The 15,894-nt window shown below is 46.8% G+C and overlaps 1 protein-coding gene and 1 non-coding gene across 3 annotated transcripts in view; one reads left to right on the top strand and one right to left on the bottom strand.

The window, feature by feature from the left end:
* Pla2g4e (phospholipase A2 group IVE) overlaps positions 1-14,525 on the top strand; it is a 64,683-nt gene extending 50,158 nt beyond the window's left edge. Inside the window, exons 12-20 of one of the 2 annotated variants that reach the window (XM_034494854.2) lie at positions 1,447-1,583; positions 5,446-5,668; positions 7,016-7,130; positions 7,568-7,705; positions 9,034-9,141; positions 9,532-9,735; positions 10,637-10,803; positions 11,836-12,019; positions 12,578-14,525. In XM_034494854.2, coding sequence (XP_034350745.1) covers positions 1,447-1,583; positions 5,446-5,668; positions 7,016-7,130; positions 7,568-7,705; positions 9,034-9,141; positions 9,532-9,735; positions 10,637-10,803; positions 11,836-12,019; positions 12,578-12,795 — 1,494 coding nt within the window. In that variant the 3' untranslated portion in view covers positions 12,796-14,525. The remainder of the gene's footprint in view (positions 1-1,446; positions 1,584-5,445; positions 5,669-7,015; positions 7,131-7,567; positions 7,706-9,033; positions 9,142-9,531; positions 9,736-10,636; positions 10,804-11,835; positions 12,020-12,577) is intronic. The other variant, XM_076929543.1, reaches the window with a different exon arrangement.
* On the bottom strand, positions 1,064-1,170 carry LOC117704872 (U6 spliceosomal RNA). Its single transcript, XR_004606380.1, has one exon. It is a non-coding gene; the product is annotated as a U6 spliceosomal RNA (small nuclear RNA).
* Positions 14,526-15,894: the final 1,369 nt, after the last annotated feature.

Genomic DNA, 15,894 nt, shown 5'->3' with positions numbered 1-15,894 from the left:
AGGCACTGGCCCGGGCTGAGGGTCACTCTGGGATCTTGGTCCCCCAATTCCATGTCCTACTAGCCACCCTATCCTTCCCAACTCCAGGGTGACTACTTTACCACCTAGATTTCTGTGTTTGCTCCAACTGCTATGGTCCTGGTGCCAGGACAAGGGCCCTGATGCACGTGATTCAATTGTGTGTTCACCAGGGTAGGGGTGGGGGCTCCTGCCAACACACACTTGCATGCACTGTCACGCACATGCGTACTCAGGATCCTGACACAACTGAACTGTCTTACTGAGACAACATGGAGGTGTCATTCTCATCCAACCAGGAAACATTTGAAGTCCTATCACCTTAGGCACCCAATCCACTTGTTCTCTCTCCTCTACAACACACACACACACACACACACACACACACACACACACACACACACGTGTACCCATCCTCACCAGAAATGACTGTGGGAAGTTGAAGAGAAGCCCCTCCCATTCCCAGAGCCAGTTGCCTCTTCCCCTAGAAGCAAAGTGCCCCTACACCTCTGTCTGTTAGTCCAGGGAGCAGGTTAGCCCCCAAGCACCTTGCTCCTGGGGCTGAGATAGGAGCAGAGCCGTGACCAAGCCTAAGCTTCAGGAAAAACATTACAGTCCCTATTAAATGGAGACAGAAAGTTGGCCCAAAGCTTCCTCTTAGATCTCATCTCTAGGGAACCACCCTCACCATTGGTAATGTGGGTTTCCTCTTGCTCTCACAAATGCTGCATAGGCTGAGCACATGCTGTGGACCAGGCCAGAGACTAATGTCCTGACATCACTCAGACATTAGTCATGACGCTCAGGTGTCACTCAGTCACCATCCATGACTCACATATCTACACATACAGCCTCAGGGTTTTTGTTGTTGTTGTGTTTGTTGGTTGGTTGGTTTTTCAAGACAGGGTTTCTCTGTGTAGCCCTGGCTGTCCTGGAGCTCACTCTGTAGACCAAGCTGGCCTCGAACTCAGAAATCCGCCTGCCTCTACAGCCTCAGTTTTGATGCCTATCATCAAAGAACTGGGTTGGATACTCAGAACTCTTTTTTTTTTTGGAACGCTTCACGAATTTGCGTGTCATCCTTGCGCAGGGGCCATGCTAATCTTCTCTGTATCGTTCCAATTTTAGTATATGTGCTGCCGAAGCGAGCACTACTCAGAACTCTTTAACCAGGACTCTCTGATTTAGCAAGCCTAGGTTAGGCAGCAGATCCCTTACTGATAGCATACCTTGGTTTAGAGCAAAGGCGATCTTCTGGACCCTACTAAGTTACCCACTGCTCTGGAAAAGGCAGTTCCTCAAACCATCCCCTTCCCCTCCCTTATCTCAACCAGCGCTCTGTATTCCCTCATTTGTATTAAGCTGGGATCTCTCCATGTCCTTATCTGTGGAGGAGCCCTTTCCAGAAGTCTGCTTCTGTGCCTACAGGTACCGATGATAGCCATCATGGCCACAGGAGGTGGCACAAGGTCTATGGTCTCCATGTATGGTCACCTGCTGGGGCTGCAGAAGCTGAACCTTCTGGACTGTTCTACTTACCTCACAGGCTTGTCAGGTGCAACCTGGTAAGGAACTGGACACTATCATTGGTGAAGCCCAGAGGAAGTAGCAAATGGGTGTGGCCTGGGATCTGGTGGAACTGAGAACTTTCCCATCCTAATGGGAATATTAGACTCGTGATGCCTGGAAAGCTCTACCATGCACAGCTGTGGGATTTGAGGCATTTAGTTTAATTCCTTAGACCCAGTTGCTGGATTTGTAAAGTGCTCTCCCGTATCAAGCACAGAGCTGCTGTATACATGCTGAATACATTGGTCGTTGTTGCCTATGTCCTTGGGGCTGTGGTAGCAACCCAGGAAAACACGGCCAATGATGAATGAACTCAGTGCTACCTACCATCTTTCCTAGTGAGAGGCAGCCACCCTCTTTTGGCCCTTGGCCCAGTATCCCAGGATGGGTAGAACTAGCCCAGTTGCTCTGGCTCGCCTCCCTGCAGTTCCTCAGTGCCATATTTTGTCCTTATCTCTGCCCTGTCAGACTGCCTCAAGCAGCTGAAAGGAATGAGAAGTTGCACAGGGATGCTTCCTCCTGACTCTGCTGAGGTAGAAGGTGTTGGCGCCCAAGCTCGAGTCCCTGTTCGGGCGCCAAAATAATGTTGAGGCCCAAGCTCGAGTCCCTGTTCGGGTGCCAAAATAATGTTGGGGTCCACACTAGCCCCACGTTGGGCACCAAAATAATGTTGGGGCCCAAGCTTGAGTTCCTGTCCGGGCGCCAAAATAATGTTGGGGACCGCACTAGCCCCAAGTTGGGGCGGCCAAAATAAATGTTGCAGCCCAGGCAAAATGTTGAGGCCCGGGCCGACCCACGTTTGGGCGGCCACTGTATCCCGGCCCAAGCTGCTGCTCCGGTCTGCTGGTCGGGTTTCAGCAAGAGCGAGGGTGAGGGCAGATTCTACCTAATGTCTGATGTGTATGAATCTCTCTCTCTGATGTCTGGTTCTGTCTTCTATAGTCTGATTCTAAGCCACGCCTCTAAGTTACACCTTTAATCATGCCCTTAGGTTTTGTCTCTAACTCTGATCTCTATACTTCTAAATCATACACCTTTAATCTCAAGGTATCTAAACCAAGATTATCGGAGTGTTCTCAGCTGTTGTAGGCTATTGTAATTCAAGTCTCATGTCAGGGTATATGGCTCAAGATGGCTGCAAAGCTGATAGCCGCTTTCTGCTAAAAGCCGGCCCCCAACAAGAAGGGAGGTGGGCACTGGGCTTCTAAAAGGAAGCCTGGCAGGATCAAATCTAACAGGAGACACAGCACCAGGGGCAAAAAAAGTGTTATTTGTTCATTAATATATAACTCAAAAGGAATAAAGGAGCTTGCAGATTAATGAAAATGTTTCAATGAATGTCATTGACAGTTATCTTTATACACCACAGTCATAACTCAGACCTTTTAATATTTTATATAGTGAAGGGGCTCACTAAAATCATCCCTGTGACCACTGGAAGCCTCTTAGCCAGGGCTACATCTTACTGTGTCAGGGACTGAGCCCTGAGTCCCCCTGCTGTGCCTTTTCTTTCTGTGGAACTCCACATAGCTCTCATCAGAGGGACTGGATGTAACCTATCCTGGGAAGTCCCTTAGCTTGATATCTACTCCTCAGATGCTGGGAGTTTTGGACCAGATGGGCCAAGTTGATGTGTTGTCCTCCGCACCAGCCATAGCTGTCCTTTGACACCAAGAGGGACTGGTTACAGGCTATCCAGGGGCCATCACGTTCAACTGATACTCAAGTTCCTTATACATAGTGAGACCCCATCTTGAACAAAAACAAAATAAGTAATAACACTAAAATATGTTTAAAATGATAACTTGCTTCAGCGTGGCTAGGGGGCACTGTATTAATCCGTCAGACTACTGCTTGAGAGGCAGAAATCAGAGAGGGCTCAGACCTTCCAGAATGTCAGAGTAAAACATTCACAAGTTCCCTGAATTAGGGAAAGCGTGGGAAACATTCCTTTTAGAACAATGGTTAGCAGGTTGGAGAGATGGCCCAGTTTAAGAGCACTGACTGCTCTTCCAGAGGTCCTGAGTTCAATTTCCATCACAACCATCTGTAATAGGATCTGGTGCCCCTTTCTGGCAAGCAGGTGTACATGCAAATAGAGCACTCAATACACAAATCAATCTTAAAAACAACACAACCATAAAGATTAGTAAGCTGAGGTGCATGCCTCTTGCACTAGTGGGTAGAGAGAGGCAAGATCAGGAGTTCTAGGCCAATCTCAGCTACATACTGAGTTGGAGGCCAGCCTGGTCTACATGAAACCCTGTCAATAAATGAAGAATAAATAAATAAAGCACTAGCAATGGGTTTTGGGAAACATTTTGAAACAGAACAAAGTTTATGGAGGGCAGGGTACTATCTGTAAATTACTATCTGTAAACAAAATCCCATCATTTTCTATCTTTCTTGGAACCAGTCCTAGGAAGGAAGGAGACACTTGTTTGTATTATTGGGCATTCTTGTCCTTGCATTGACAAATTCCCCTGTCACTGCAGAGCACTGTGAAACAGAATAAAGAGGGACCCTTCCCTGTGTTGACATACAGAAGTTTGATCCAACAGAGTCAGATCCAGACCAGCTAAGGACTGAACTGGAGAACAGAGAGTTGACCATTGCTTGTCAAGGTCATTCAGCTCATGACTGGAGCTTTTAAAGCTTTCTTTTAAAATATTACTTTAAATTGTGTGTGCTCACACATGCTTGTGTGCCCATGCCCATGTGGAGGACAACTTTCAGGAGTTAGTTCTTTCCTCTTATCATGTAGATGCCCGGGATCAAACTTAGGTAGTCATGCTTGTCGGCAAGCATCTTTCCCTGCTGAACCATCTTACTGGTCCCGAAACAGGACTTGTCAAGGTCATTCAACTCATGACCTAGAGGTCCAGGGTCTGTGTTCAAAGGCTGCTCCCAAATAAATTTAAAGTTAACTCAGCAGAGCCAGTGTGGCAGGCAGGAGACAGAGAGTACCTCAGGCCCAGCCTTGCTGCCTCAGACAGGAGACAGAGAGAACCTCAGGCCCAGCCTTGCTGCCTCTGTCCACCACAGTCCACAAAAAAATTAAAAAAGAAAAGAGGAAGTGAAGAATGAGGGGGAAGGAGGAGGGAGAAGAGGCAGGGAAGAGCAAAGAGAGGAAATAAACCTTTTCAAAAATTATTTTATGGGTGTTTTGCCTACATGTACGACTGTGTACCGTGTGCATGCCTGGTGCCTGCAGAGGCCAGAAGAGGGCGTTAGATCCCCTAGATTTGGAGTTAATAATAGTTGTAAGCTGTTTTGTAGGCACTAGAAATTGAATCTGGGTTCTCTGGAAGAGCAGCCAATGCCCTTATGCCCTGGGCCCCAGGAAATACAGCTTTAATCAGTTTCCTAGTCTGGAATCAGCCAATCCAGGAATCAAACGTTCCCAACCCTACCTTTATTACAGCCCTGGTGTTTCACACAACAGTAACTTTTGAGATTTTAAATTTTTTTACAAGAAGTGTATGAGCTCAGTACATCAATCACAACTCTTTACCTCTTCAGTTAAGGAAACTGAGGCAAAGAGTGGTTAAGTAGCTTCCCCAAGATCACATAGCAAGGCCTGGCTTTGAACCCAGGAAGATCTGAGCCCAGAATTCTCATCTCAACTAGCATGATATGCCCAACATTCAAGAGAGGGAAACTATCAGTTATGAGACGCACTGTTTGCTTGTCTCTCACCACAGGCCCTCCTTCATTCTCTTTCCTCCGGGCTCTTCTCCTGCCAGGTTTGGGACTCCTCATGATCTCGTGATCTGCTCATCTTCTGTCCTGTCTGGACATCGAGTTGCTCAGACCAGGGCTGGGGTAGCTCTATCATCTGTGCTTGTCTCTCACCAGGACTATGGCTACCTTGTACAGTGATCCTGAGTGGTCCTCCAAAAACCTGGAGCCTGTTGTCTTTGAGGCCCGGAGACATGTTGTCAAAGACAAGATGCCTGCCCTGTTCCCAGACCAGCTCTGCAAATGGAAAGAGGAACTCCGACAGCACAGCCAGGAGGGCTACAAAACCACGTTTACAGACTTTTGGGGCAAGCTGATTGAGTACAGTCTGGGAGATAAGGTGGGTGTTCAAGCCTGTCCTGGATCCCACCTGCTTAGACTGGTATAAGATCATAGTCTTTCCTCCTCAGAGAGTCTAAACCTCTATGGCCAAAGACATTAGGTTAGATTTGCAGATACATCCTCAGGCTGGAAGAATCATGAGGTGTCCACATACATATTGGAGTGATGAAGATGGTGAGGTCTTCTTTCACATCCTTTTCAGAAAACTAAGACCCCCATGTTGGGCAAGCCTGGGTGCTCCCCTGCACACATGAAGCATAGTTTTTGAAAGCCAAAACATCCACATGAGAAAATGGGAAAGAAGCTGGGCAAAGCTAGAGAGCTGTCAATCATGCTTTCAGTCTGATCCCATATGGAGGAGAGACAAATAAAAGCCAAATAGAAGCATGGAAGTGCTGTGTGGCCTAGAAAGGCTCACAGCAAGGCCTTTGTGTTAAGTTCCTGATTTAGGGAGAGACCCTTCCTCAACAAATAAAGTAAGAAGCAATTGGGGAAGACATCTGACATCAACCTTGGAATCTACACACGTATACACACACACATACATACACACATACACAAATGCACACACTCACACACACATACATACATGTACACACCAACATGCATGCAAACACACATTAAGTATATATGTGAATACCACACATACATACACATGAAACACATAAAAAAGAAAAGAAAATGAGACATTTTGAGCAGTCAATGACGAGTTGACTCTCATTTTTTGTTGTTGTTCTGAGATAATGTCTCACATTGTATAGCCCAGGCTAGCCTGGGCCTCACATAGTTGAGGCGGCTTTGAACTTGTAGTTATTCTCTTGTTTCTTCCTTCCAAGTGCTGGGGTTACATGCATGTGCTACCAAACTCTTCCTCTTTCATTTTTTTAAATTGAAAGATAACTATTTGGGTTTATTTTTATGTGTCTATTTCACCTCTGTTTGGGAGAACCCAACACACCAAGATAATAAGACAAAAATTCCTGGTGCCACTCAGGTTCCAGTAGTGAATGGGAAATAATAGCAACAAAAAGGGACAGTGGTGGCCTTTCCTACCTTCGCCATCTCCTCTGGCTCCTGAGATATGAGAACACTGAGACCCCAAGAGACAACCTTAAATTACAGAGCCAGCCCCACCCCACTTATGGCCTGAGCTGCCAAACAGCCTAAGAAGATGCTATACATTCTCCAAAAGCATTTAACAGCTGACAGCTTGAGTCACTGCACCCAATACAAGTCACCTGTGGGGACCCGAAGCCTGAAAATAGCTGTTAAGGGTTCTGATTGTTCTCTCATTCTTTCCTGACTGCTGGTCAGCCACCTCTCCTAAGCACTGGTGTCCCTACAGAAAAACGAATGCAAGCTGTCAGATCAGCGAGCTGCTCTGTGCCGGGGACAGAACCCTCTGCCCATCTACCTCACCATCAATGTCAAGGATGATGTAAGCAACCAGGATTTCAGAGGTAACACTGCTGGCTGCTTACATAGAGGGGGTCCCTTCTTGGTGGGTACAACACACACTTTACCCATCTCCATATCAAGAAACAGTGCCCCACAGCTGAAGAAATCTCCTCATAAGTGGGGACAATCAGGCAGTGTCCCCTAGCTTGCCAGGGCTTATCTGATGGATCAGTGAGAAATGAAGACAGTTAAAAATGAGACTCTAAGACATTTTTTTTTAGGCTGCCCAAAGGGGAAATCTCGAAGGGTCCATTGTTGCCCCTGTTTATCCAGCTTTGAGGAGCAAAAGTTTGAGCCTAGCAACTTGTAGAGCTGTTTTGTCCGGCAGCAACTGCCCCCTTGTGTCACAAAGGAGAACTGCCGCTTGCAATTGCAAGCTCCCCATGGCCCTGTGTGGAAGGCTCACCAACCTGAGACTGGTGTTGCTCCCCGTGTACAGAATGGTTCGAGTTCTCCCCCTACGAGGTGGGCATGCAGAAGTACGGAGCCTTCATCCCCCCCGAGTTATTCGGCTCCGAGTTCTTCATGGGGCGGCTGATGAAGAGGATTCCTGAGCCGGAGATGTGCTACATGCTAGGTGACTCACTCCCTGAGATACTCAGCCCCGGTGCTGGCCAGGACTGCCTTCGACTAACAGATAACAGGGAGAATCCAGTCCCATTGCTGGTCGCCTTGGTTAGCCTTGAGCTCTTGAACTTTCTGAATCTGCTGCTTTACGTGAAACCAGGAGGGGCTCCTGAACCTACTTCCAGATTGCGACTACAGTCTCATCTGCAAAAAATGACCCCAGAAAATAAGCCTATCATTACAGCTTCAAGGGCGGCTGTTTCAACTTCTTTTATTTAAACAGGATGTCTATATTTCACTTACTCCAAAGCAGCCCATTCTAGAAAGTCTAACTTAAGGTTCATTTCTTCTAGGAACTCCACATGGAAGCTCACAACCCACAATTCCTTCTCCTCCCCTGAGCCTGGTTCCTATGTGGCTCTAAAACCTATAGTTTGAACTCTGATTCTTCACATGTTAACTGCACAGAGTTTGCCTAAATTACCTAATTTCTCTGGACCCGTTTTCTCATCTCCATGTGAGAAATTTAAATAAAGAATATTATCATTAGTATTTGCTTATTGTGGTAGGGTCTCACTCTGTAGCCCAGGTGTGCCTGGAGCTTACTGTATAAATATCTTAGTCTGGTTTCAAATCCATATCAATCTTCTTGCCTCAGCCTTCCTACTGGGATTACAGGTGTGAGCTCCCATATCTGGCTTGATTATTATTAAATTTTCAATGTATCTTTATAGTATTAATTATATAAATTTTACATTAAAAAGTAAGAGCTAGCCTATGTGTATCGAGGCTTACTGTATGCCAAACACTATCTTTTAAAAAAAAAAGGTTTTATTTATTTTATGTGAGTACACTGTCACTGTCTTCAGACACACCAGAAGAGGGCATCAGATCCCATTACAGATGGTTGTGAGCCATGATGTGGTTGCTGGGAATTGAACTCAAGACCTCTGGAAGAGCAGACAGTACTCCTAACTGAGTCATCTCTCCAGCCCACCAGATACTGTCTTAAGTGCTTTCTTCATGCAGACTAATGCAAGATCAGAGCTGGGCTTGAACTTAAAGCCTACTTCAGCTGTCATTCCCCACTATAGCTGTGCTTTAAGCACCTCCTTCTCCCTGCACTGAGGAAAGAGAGAAAAAGAGCTGAGGATGGATACCAGCAGTCACTGCATAGAACTGTCCTGTGGGAGACAGAAATCCAAGTCCGCCCCACCTACCAAACAGCCTGGCCTAGAGTAGGCACAGGGCTAAGGCCGGACCAGTGAGATTTGGGGTGGGAGGGTGGGAGGGTAAGTAGTCTGGGAAGAGTTGCTCATAACTTCTCTGCTTCTCTAGGGTTGTGGAGTAGCATCTTTTCCCTGAACCTGCTTGATGCCTGGAATTTGTCCCACACCTCAGAGGAGTTTTTCTATAGGTGGACAAGGGAGAGACTGCATGACATCGGTGAGTGACACCCTGGCTTCCCCTCTTGGGTACTGAATCATAAACTATGGAGTGATTGCCTGTCAGGATTTTCACATCACTCCTGTGACCCAGACATGGGAAGGCAGTTGGCCTAGAGCATCATGGGGCAGGACGGTTGGTTATAGGTGTTATTTGTGTAGAGGCCAGAAGGATACCTCCAATATCCAGAGAGCTGATAAGCCTAGGGAATCTGTGAGTGCAGAGAAAAACCAAACTTCTGGACTCACCATCCTCTCCAGAGCCTTCCTTCCTTCTTTCTCCTCCATACCCTCCCCACCCTTGTCTCATAAAGTGGCTCACTCTCTGGGGTCAAGCAACAGGGTGCTACCCCAACTTTTGTAACCTGCCCTCCATCCCTTCTCCCTACAGAAGATGATCCCCTCCTGCCTGAAATCCCTAGATGTGATGCTAACCCTCTGGAGACCACAGTAGTGATCCCAGCAACATGGCTGTCCAACACTTTCCGAGAAATCCTCACACACAGGCCCTTTGTGTCTGAGTTCCACAACTTCCTGTACGGGATGCAGCTGCATACTGACTACTTACAGAACGGGCAGTTCCCTATGTGGAAAGGTACCCCAACCTGGGCTGGTGCTGTTGGGAGGAAGGAAAAGTAGGCATTAAAGTTGCCATAGAGAAAGGTGGTTTACTCTGGTCATGTTAATGGGCAGAACACAGCCAGCCTGGGCAAGGGAGGATGTGCGGGTGGAGCACTAGGCTAGTCTATTTATGACTGAGAGCTTGAATGAATTGGTGTTGCCAGCAGGGGGCAATGCAGGCATTAATTAGCTAATTGACTGTAACCACAGACTCTTCCCAGGAGTTCCAGCTGCAGAAGTTGGCCCCATTGTATAAATGGAGAGATACAGGCTCTTTTAGCAATATCTTTTGGGAGCCATATCTTTCACTGTGAGTGGTGCCCCCATTGCAGTTGAGCAAGCACAACCCAGCTCAGTCTCACAGACCCAGGTCTTAGATCACACTCTCATAGCTTTGGTTCTGGATGTCTCCTTGAGATGGCTTTAGGGACTAGGGCTACCATTCTTCCTAGTCCGCCACATGGAAATCTTCTTTGTTGTTTTATTTGGCCACAGCCTGCAAAGTCCTTCAGCCTGGATTATTATTCTTGTCCTTGCTATCTTGTGAAAATGGGCTGATAGCTCTGGGTCCATGGGTATCCCTAGTTTATAACATGCCCTTAAGCCCTTTCTTCTCCACAAGCTCTATGGATGGGTCACAGTGGGTTTACATGCACAACCCATAGAAAACTTGCTAAGGCCTCAAGAGCATGCTGGTATCCACTAGCCTTCCCAAAGATGTAGGAATCAGTGTCCTAGAGAGAATGTGGAAGGCTAGAGGCCCAGGCTGAAGAAAGAAAACTCCAGTCAGGGCACTCTGAACCAGGGCCTCTATCCCACCCATAGCTGACATCGGGGCACCAGGTAGGATGGTAACTAGAAGGCTTGACTTTCAGACACAGTACTGGACACCTTCCCAAACCAGCTGACACAGTTTACAAAACACCTGAACCTGCTGGACACTGCATTCTTTGTCAACTCCAGCTACGCGCCTCTCCTTAGGCCAGAGAGAAAAGTCGACCTTATTATCCACCTCAGTTACTGCGCAGGATCCCAGACAAAGGCAAGTATTACAGAGACAGCCCCTGCCCCAGCAGCTCCTGAGCGCTCACAGTGGCCTCAGAGGCCTGAGCAGCTGTTACAGGGAAGGATGCCCACTCTGCTAGCACACTCTGAGACTGCATGAGAGGAGCTTAAGGCACAGCATGGTGCTGGGCTAGAGGACCAAACTTCATTGACAACAAGCTGGCTCTCCTGTGCTGGAACTTGGGGTTGCATGAACTCAATCAATGGCAATTTTATTATTGCTTTTGAGTATCTGATGCACTTGTTCATTTTTCAGCTGAAAAAAAAAATCATGATTAGTTTGTAATATCTTATTTTCAAAATAATCCCAGGGACCATATAATTACAGGGCTTCCATATGATCACACAAGTGACCAATGGTGGTGTTGTTGATACATATATATTTTATGTGAGTGCACTGTCACTTTCTTCAGACACACCAGAAGAGGGCATCAGATCCCATTAGAGATGTGAGCCACCATGTGGTTGCTGGGAATTGAACTCAGGACCTCTAGAAGAGCAGTCAGTGCTCCCAACCACTGAGCCATCTTCCAGCTCTGTTGTTGTTGTTGTTGTTGTTGTTGTTGTTGTTGTTGTTACTTTCTCTTTAAGTGAAAATCCTGGACTTTTGGGGTTTTGTGTGGTTTTTTGTTTGGTTTGGTTTGGTTTGGTTTGGTTGACTTTGACATAATCCCAGCCTAAAGCCGGGAGAAGAAAGGAATTACAGACAGCAGCTGACAAAAATGAAAGCAGTGATCCTGACCTGGGCTTGTAAATAAACAACAGTGTGCTTCCCTTCCCAGGATCTTGCCTGGTCCTTGCATCATGGAAGCTCTCAGCTGTCGAGGCACTAGCCTACTGCCTGGGATTTTTGTCCTGAGCTGGCTTTTTTTCCTAAAAATTCCTCACAGTGGTAAAGCAGGTTGGGACCAGCGTTAGCAAGGAAAATGAGGAAAACAGGCCCAGGAACTCTGTGAGGCTTACCCACCCCCAGGCTTCCAGTGCTCACTGTTCTCCCATGCTGTTACAGCCCCTGAAAAAAACCTGTGAGTACTGCACCGAGCAGAATATCCCCTTCCCCAGCTACTCCATCCAGGAGGATGACAATAGTCTCAAGGAGTGCTATGTGATGGACAATCCCCAGGAGCCTGATACCCCCATCGTGGTTTACTTCCCACTCATCAATGACACCTTCCAGAAATACAAGGCTCCAGGTAAGCCCCCACTACATTGGATTCCCAGTCCCCACTGGACACAGATGAAATCTCCTGGTTGGAACACCTGGCTTAGCTCTAGTCTGAGCCGAGAGAGAGAGAGAGAGAGAGAGAGAGAGAGAGAGAGAGAGAGAGAGAGAGAGAGAAAGGTTCCTTCCTTCCATCTTTTTCCATGAATTGGCAACATGGCCTCTGCTCTGTCACTCATTTGACCGTTTGTTGATACCCAGCTATGTGGAATCTTGAAATGGATGAGCTGTGTCTCTGCCTGGAGGAATTTAGTGTTTACATGTGTGCATATGCGTGTGTATGTGTGTGTGTGTGTGTGTGTGTGTGTGTGTCTGTCTGTCTGTCTGTCTGTCTGTCTGTGTCTGTCTGTGTGTCTATGTGTATATGTCTGTGTATGTATGTCTGTGTGTGTCTATGTCTGTGTGTGCGCACACACATGCAGATGTGCGCACACACACATGTGAGAGTGCATGCATGCAAGTGTGTCTATGTGCAAACAAGTCCTTGCAATCTACCATAAGTGTCTATAGCAAATCCTCCTACCCCAAGGTGTAGAGCGAAGTCCTGAGGAGCTGGAACTGGGCCAGCTGAACATCTATGGACCAAAGTCTCCCTATGCCACCAAAGAGCTGACGTACACAGAGGCCGCCTACGACAAGCTGGTGAAGCTCTCAGAGTATAACATCCTCAATAACAAAGACAAGCTCATGCAGGCCGTAAGACTAGCAATGGAGAAGAAACGCACGAGAAGCCAGTGTCCCTCCTAGGCCTGGGGGAATCCTACTCATCTTCTGTCTGCTTCTATTGTCAGAAGCATCGCCCCTCAAAGCAGACCTCACACACAGATGGCCCTGCTCTCTGGCTAGGGGTACAGCAGCTCGGCCTGGGCTTTCTAGAAAAATGTTACAAATGAGCAAAGGCAAGAGAAAAAAGAAGAGTCTATTGGGTTTTATACCCCTTGAGTTTCTCTCCACTTTCTGGCAAGGAAGGTACCATGGTCACAGACTCCCACACAGTCTCGAGTATAGAATGTGAATATGTGGGTACAGAGAGTGGCTAGTTCCCGAAAGACCTCATCTTTAAAGCTGGAGGCAAAGGTCCCCTGAGCCTACCCACCCTTCCTTTTCTTCAATGGCCAGCCTAGAGAAATGTCCAGAAAGATCAAGAACTGCTTAAAGTTTCTCTAGAAAATGCTTTGTAAATTTAAAGTAATTGCATCCATGGAATTTTTGTTGTCAACGATATTTTGTGATTTATTTTTATTTTTTACTATGATGAAGAGAATATTAGTAGAAAGCCTGGTCTCTGCCACTGCAAAGCCAAACAGGTGACCAACCCATGTCACTAGTGCCTCTTCAGCTACCAGAGCCCTGGGCTGGTGTGCATGCGAGCCTGACCAGAACCAGATCTAAGCCCTCAGCTTCGGTGAAACCAGGCACTGCTGACAACACAGTAGAAGCTCACAGAGTGAGGATCCAGGATGCCATCCAGGGACGCCTGTGTTGACTGTGGACAAGCGGCACCGGGTACATGACTCTGTGCAGTGCCATTAACATCCTTTGGCGTCTCTCTGGCTTGCAGATTGGGCTATTTATTTATAAGTATGATTCCTCTTATTTATCACACAAACACCATGGCCAATTTATCTAAGTTCTTAAACAGTGATTCAGAGAATAAGGTTAGAAAGGATGACCTCAGAATGGCGAGTTAGGATTCTGATAAAGATCTCAGCTTGGGAGGAGAATCTCTGGAGAAGCCCTGAACACCCAGACACCCAGACTCCAGGCTTCACTAAAGGATAGAAGGGGACCCCTGTAGTGAGCAGGTAAAAGGGCGGTTAGGGATGAGGCCTTGTGGAGCCCAACATGCCTGGAGGACAAGGCCCTCTTTCTGAGCCACATGATCCCTCCACAGTCCTGAATCTCACAGTCCTGAGAGATGAATGTTACCCAACAGTTTTTTTGTTTCAAATGGGATCCTGTTTCCATCATTGCTATTCAAAGTGCATTGGGCCCGGTTATAAACCCAGACCCAGCCACACTGACAGGAACCCATACTATGAAAAGACCAGTGCCTCTTCTCCAGCCTTACCTGTCAGTCACACCTGGTGAGAGGGGTTGACTCCTATGTAGGTAACATTGGGGAAGGGTGGATTTATCACACTCGCCTACCAGCTTGGGGAGCATGAATCCACAGACTCCTTTGAGCAGCCATTAATAAGCTGGGCTTCTGAGCCTGCAAAACTGGTCCCTACTCAGGTGTTGCTGATGTGAGTTGGATGTCCATCACCTCCTCTAGCTCTCCACTGGAATAGCAGGCTGTCATTGCTTTTGCCTCCCCTATGCAAGGAACAGGCTCTGAATTGTCAAAGAGAGCCAGAACAGAACCTACATTTTGCAAGGTGGGGGCAGCCATGCCTTGGACTTGCCATAGCATATAAAGTTTATAAGAACATTCACTGTGCTTTTTGAACACAGAATAAAGTGGTTATGAAGGTGAATGTTGGTTCATCTGTTTTCATTTCTTATGCCACAAAGCACTCCTGACCCCCATCCCTGCTTCTCACTCTTGCTTCTGCCCCTAGCCCCACAATTCACTCCTCTGGTCTTTCTTCTCTCAGGTAGCTAGTAGGGGTAGAGGAGCCCTGGTCCACACATGCCTCTTCAGGGAACTTTATTGACAGCTGCAAGAGTGGTCACTACTTGTAGTGAGGACTCCCTGTTTTTATAAAGTTGTCATCAGCTAGCTACCTGAGGCAGATTGAGCTGCTTCTAGTCCTTGTGCTTGACAGGAAGAACCGAAGGAAGCTAAAGACAGCTTGCATCAGCAGCAAGGACCACTACGACATACTTCTTTCGGGCACAGCAGGTTGCAAACGCATTTGCTTCCCAGGAGCTTAGATTTTGGTTGTGTCAGTAGTGAGACAGAGCTGCGCTGTCACTCTCAGCATCCTGAGGAGTTCCCTAAGCTTTATGGACACTGGTTAAGGTCAAATTGGGATTCCTAGCTTCAACACAGAAAGAATTTTAGGACAACCTGAAATTGTGAAGCACAGTTGGCATTTTTATTAGGGAGATTTTAATATAGGCTTAAATAGTAGAGAGAGGGGAGCCTGAAAGAAAAAGAAAAAAGAGAGACACATCTAAGAGGGAGTGTGCTCTTCTAAGGTGAAGCAGGGGGAATACAATGTGTGAGTGGGCATGGGCTTCTCAAGGGAGACTCAAAAATTCATGTCTTAGCAGCCGAATGTACATTTATTTGCTCTCAAGTTCCATCTCTAAGGGCTGTTGAGTTCTTTTTCCTTCTCCCTCCTCACCTTCTTTTGATAAGAGAGCTGAAACATGAGGTGGAGTGCACTCATGCACTCAGAGATGCAGTGGATAAAATTATAATCTGATAAGGTAAAAACAGAAACCAGCCCAGCAAGATGACTCAATAGGTAACCTTAAGTAAAACAAAACAAAGCAAAACAAAACTAACCCATACAAGCCTGGCCACTAAGTTCAATCGCAGAACCCACATGATGGTGTGGAAGTGTGCGTTGTGGCACATGCACACCTATACACAAACTCATGAGCACATGCGTGCACACTAACATGGTTCTTTTTTTTTTCTTTTTCTTTTTTTTTTTTTTTTCTTTTAAGAGGAAACACAAAACCCAGAAGACATCAGGGTTGAACAAGCATTTGAGTATGTTTCTTTTCTTTGCAAACAGAATTTCTGGTAAGATTCCTAGAAAATTGCAGGTTTGTGGCTGGGGAGTGAGAAAGGCCTTAAGCTCTTGTTAACTGTGTTGGAATTCTCATACTGTTGCTGATTAGAGGCTTCAACTTGAGGCTTGGGTGGAGGCTGACTCTCCTATCTCA

Source organism: Arvicanthis niloticus, chromosome 2, assembly GCF_011762505.2.
Source record: "Arvicanthis niloticus isolate mArvNil1 chromosome 2, mArvNil1.pat.X, whole genome shotgun sequence".
Taxonomy (NCBI): Eukaryota; Metazoa; Chordata; class Mammalia; order Rodentia; family Muridae; genus Arvicanthis; species Arvicanthis niloticus.
The sequence above is the reverse complement of the archived record's forward strand: the minus strand, read 5'-3'. Positions and strand labels throughout refer to the sequence as shown.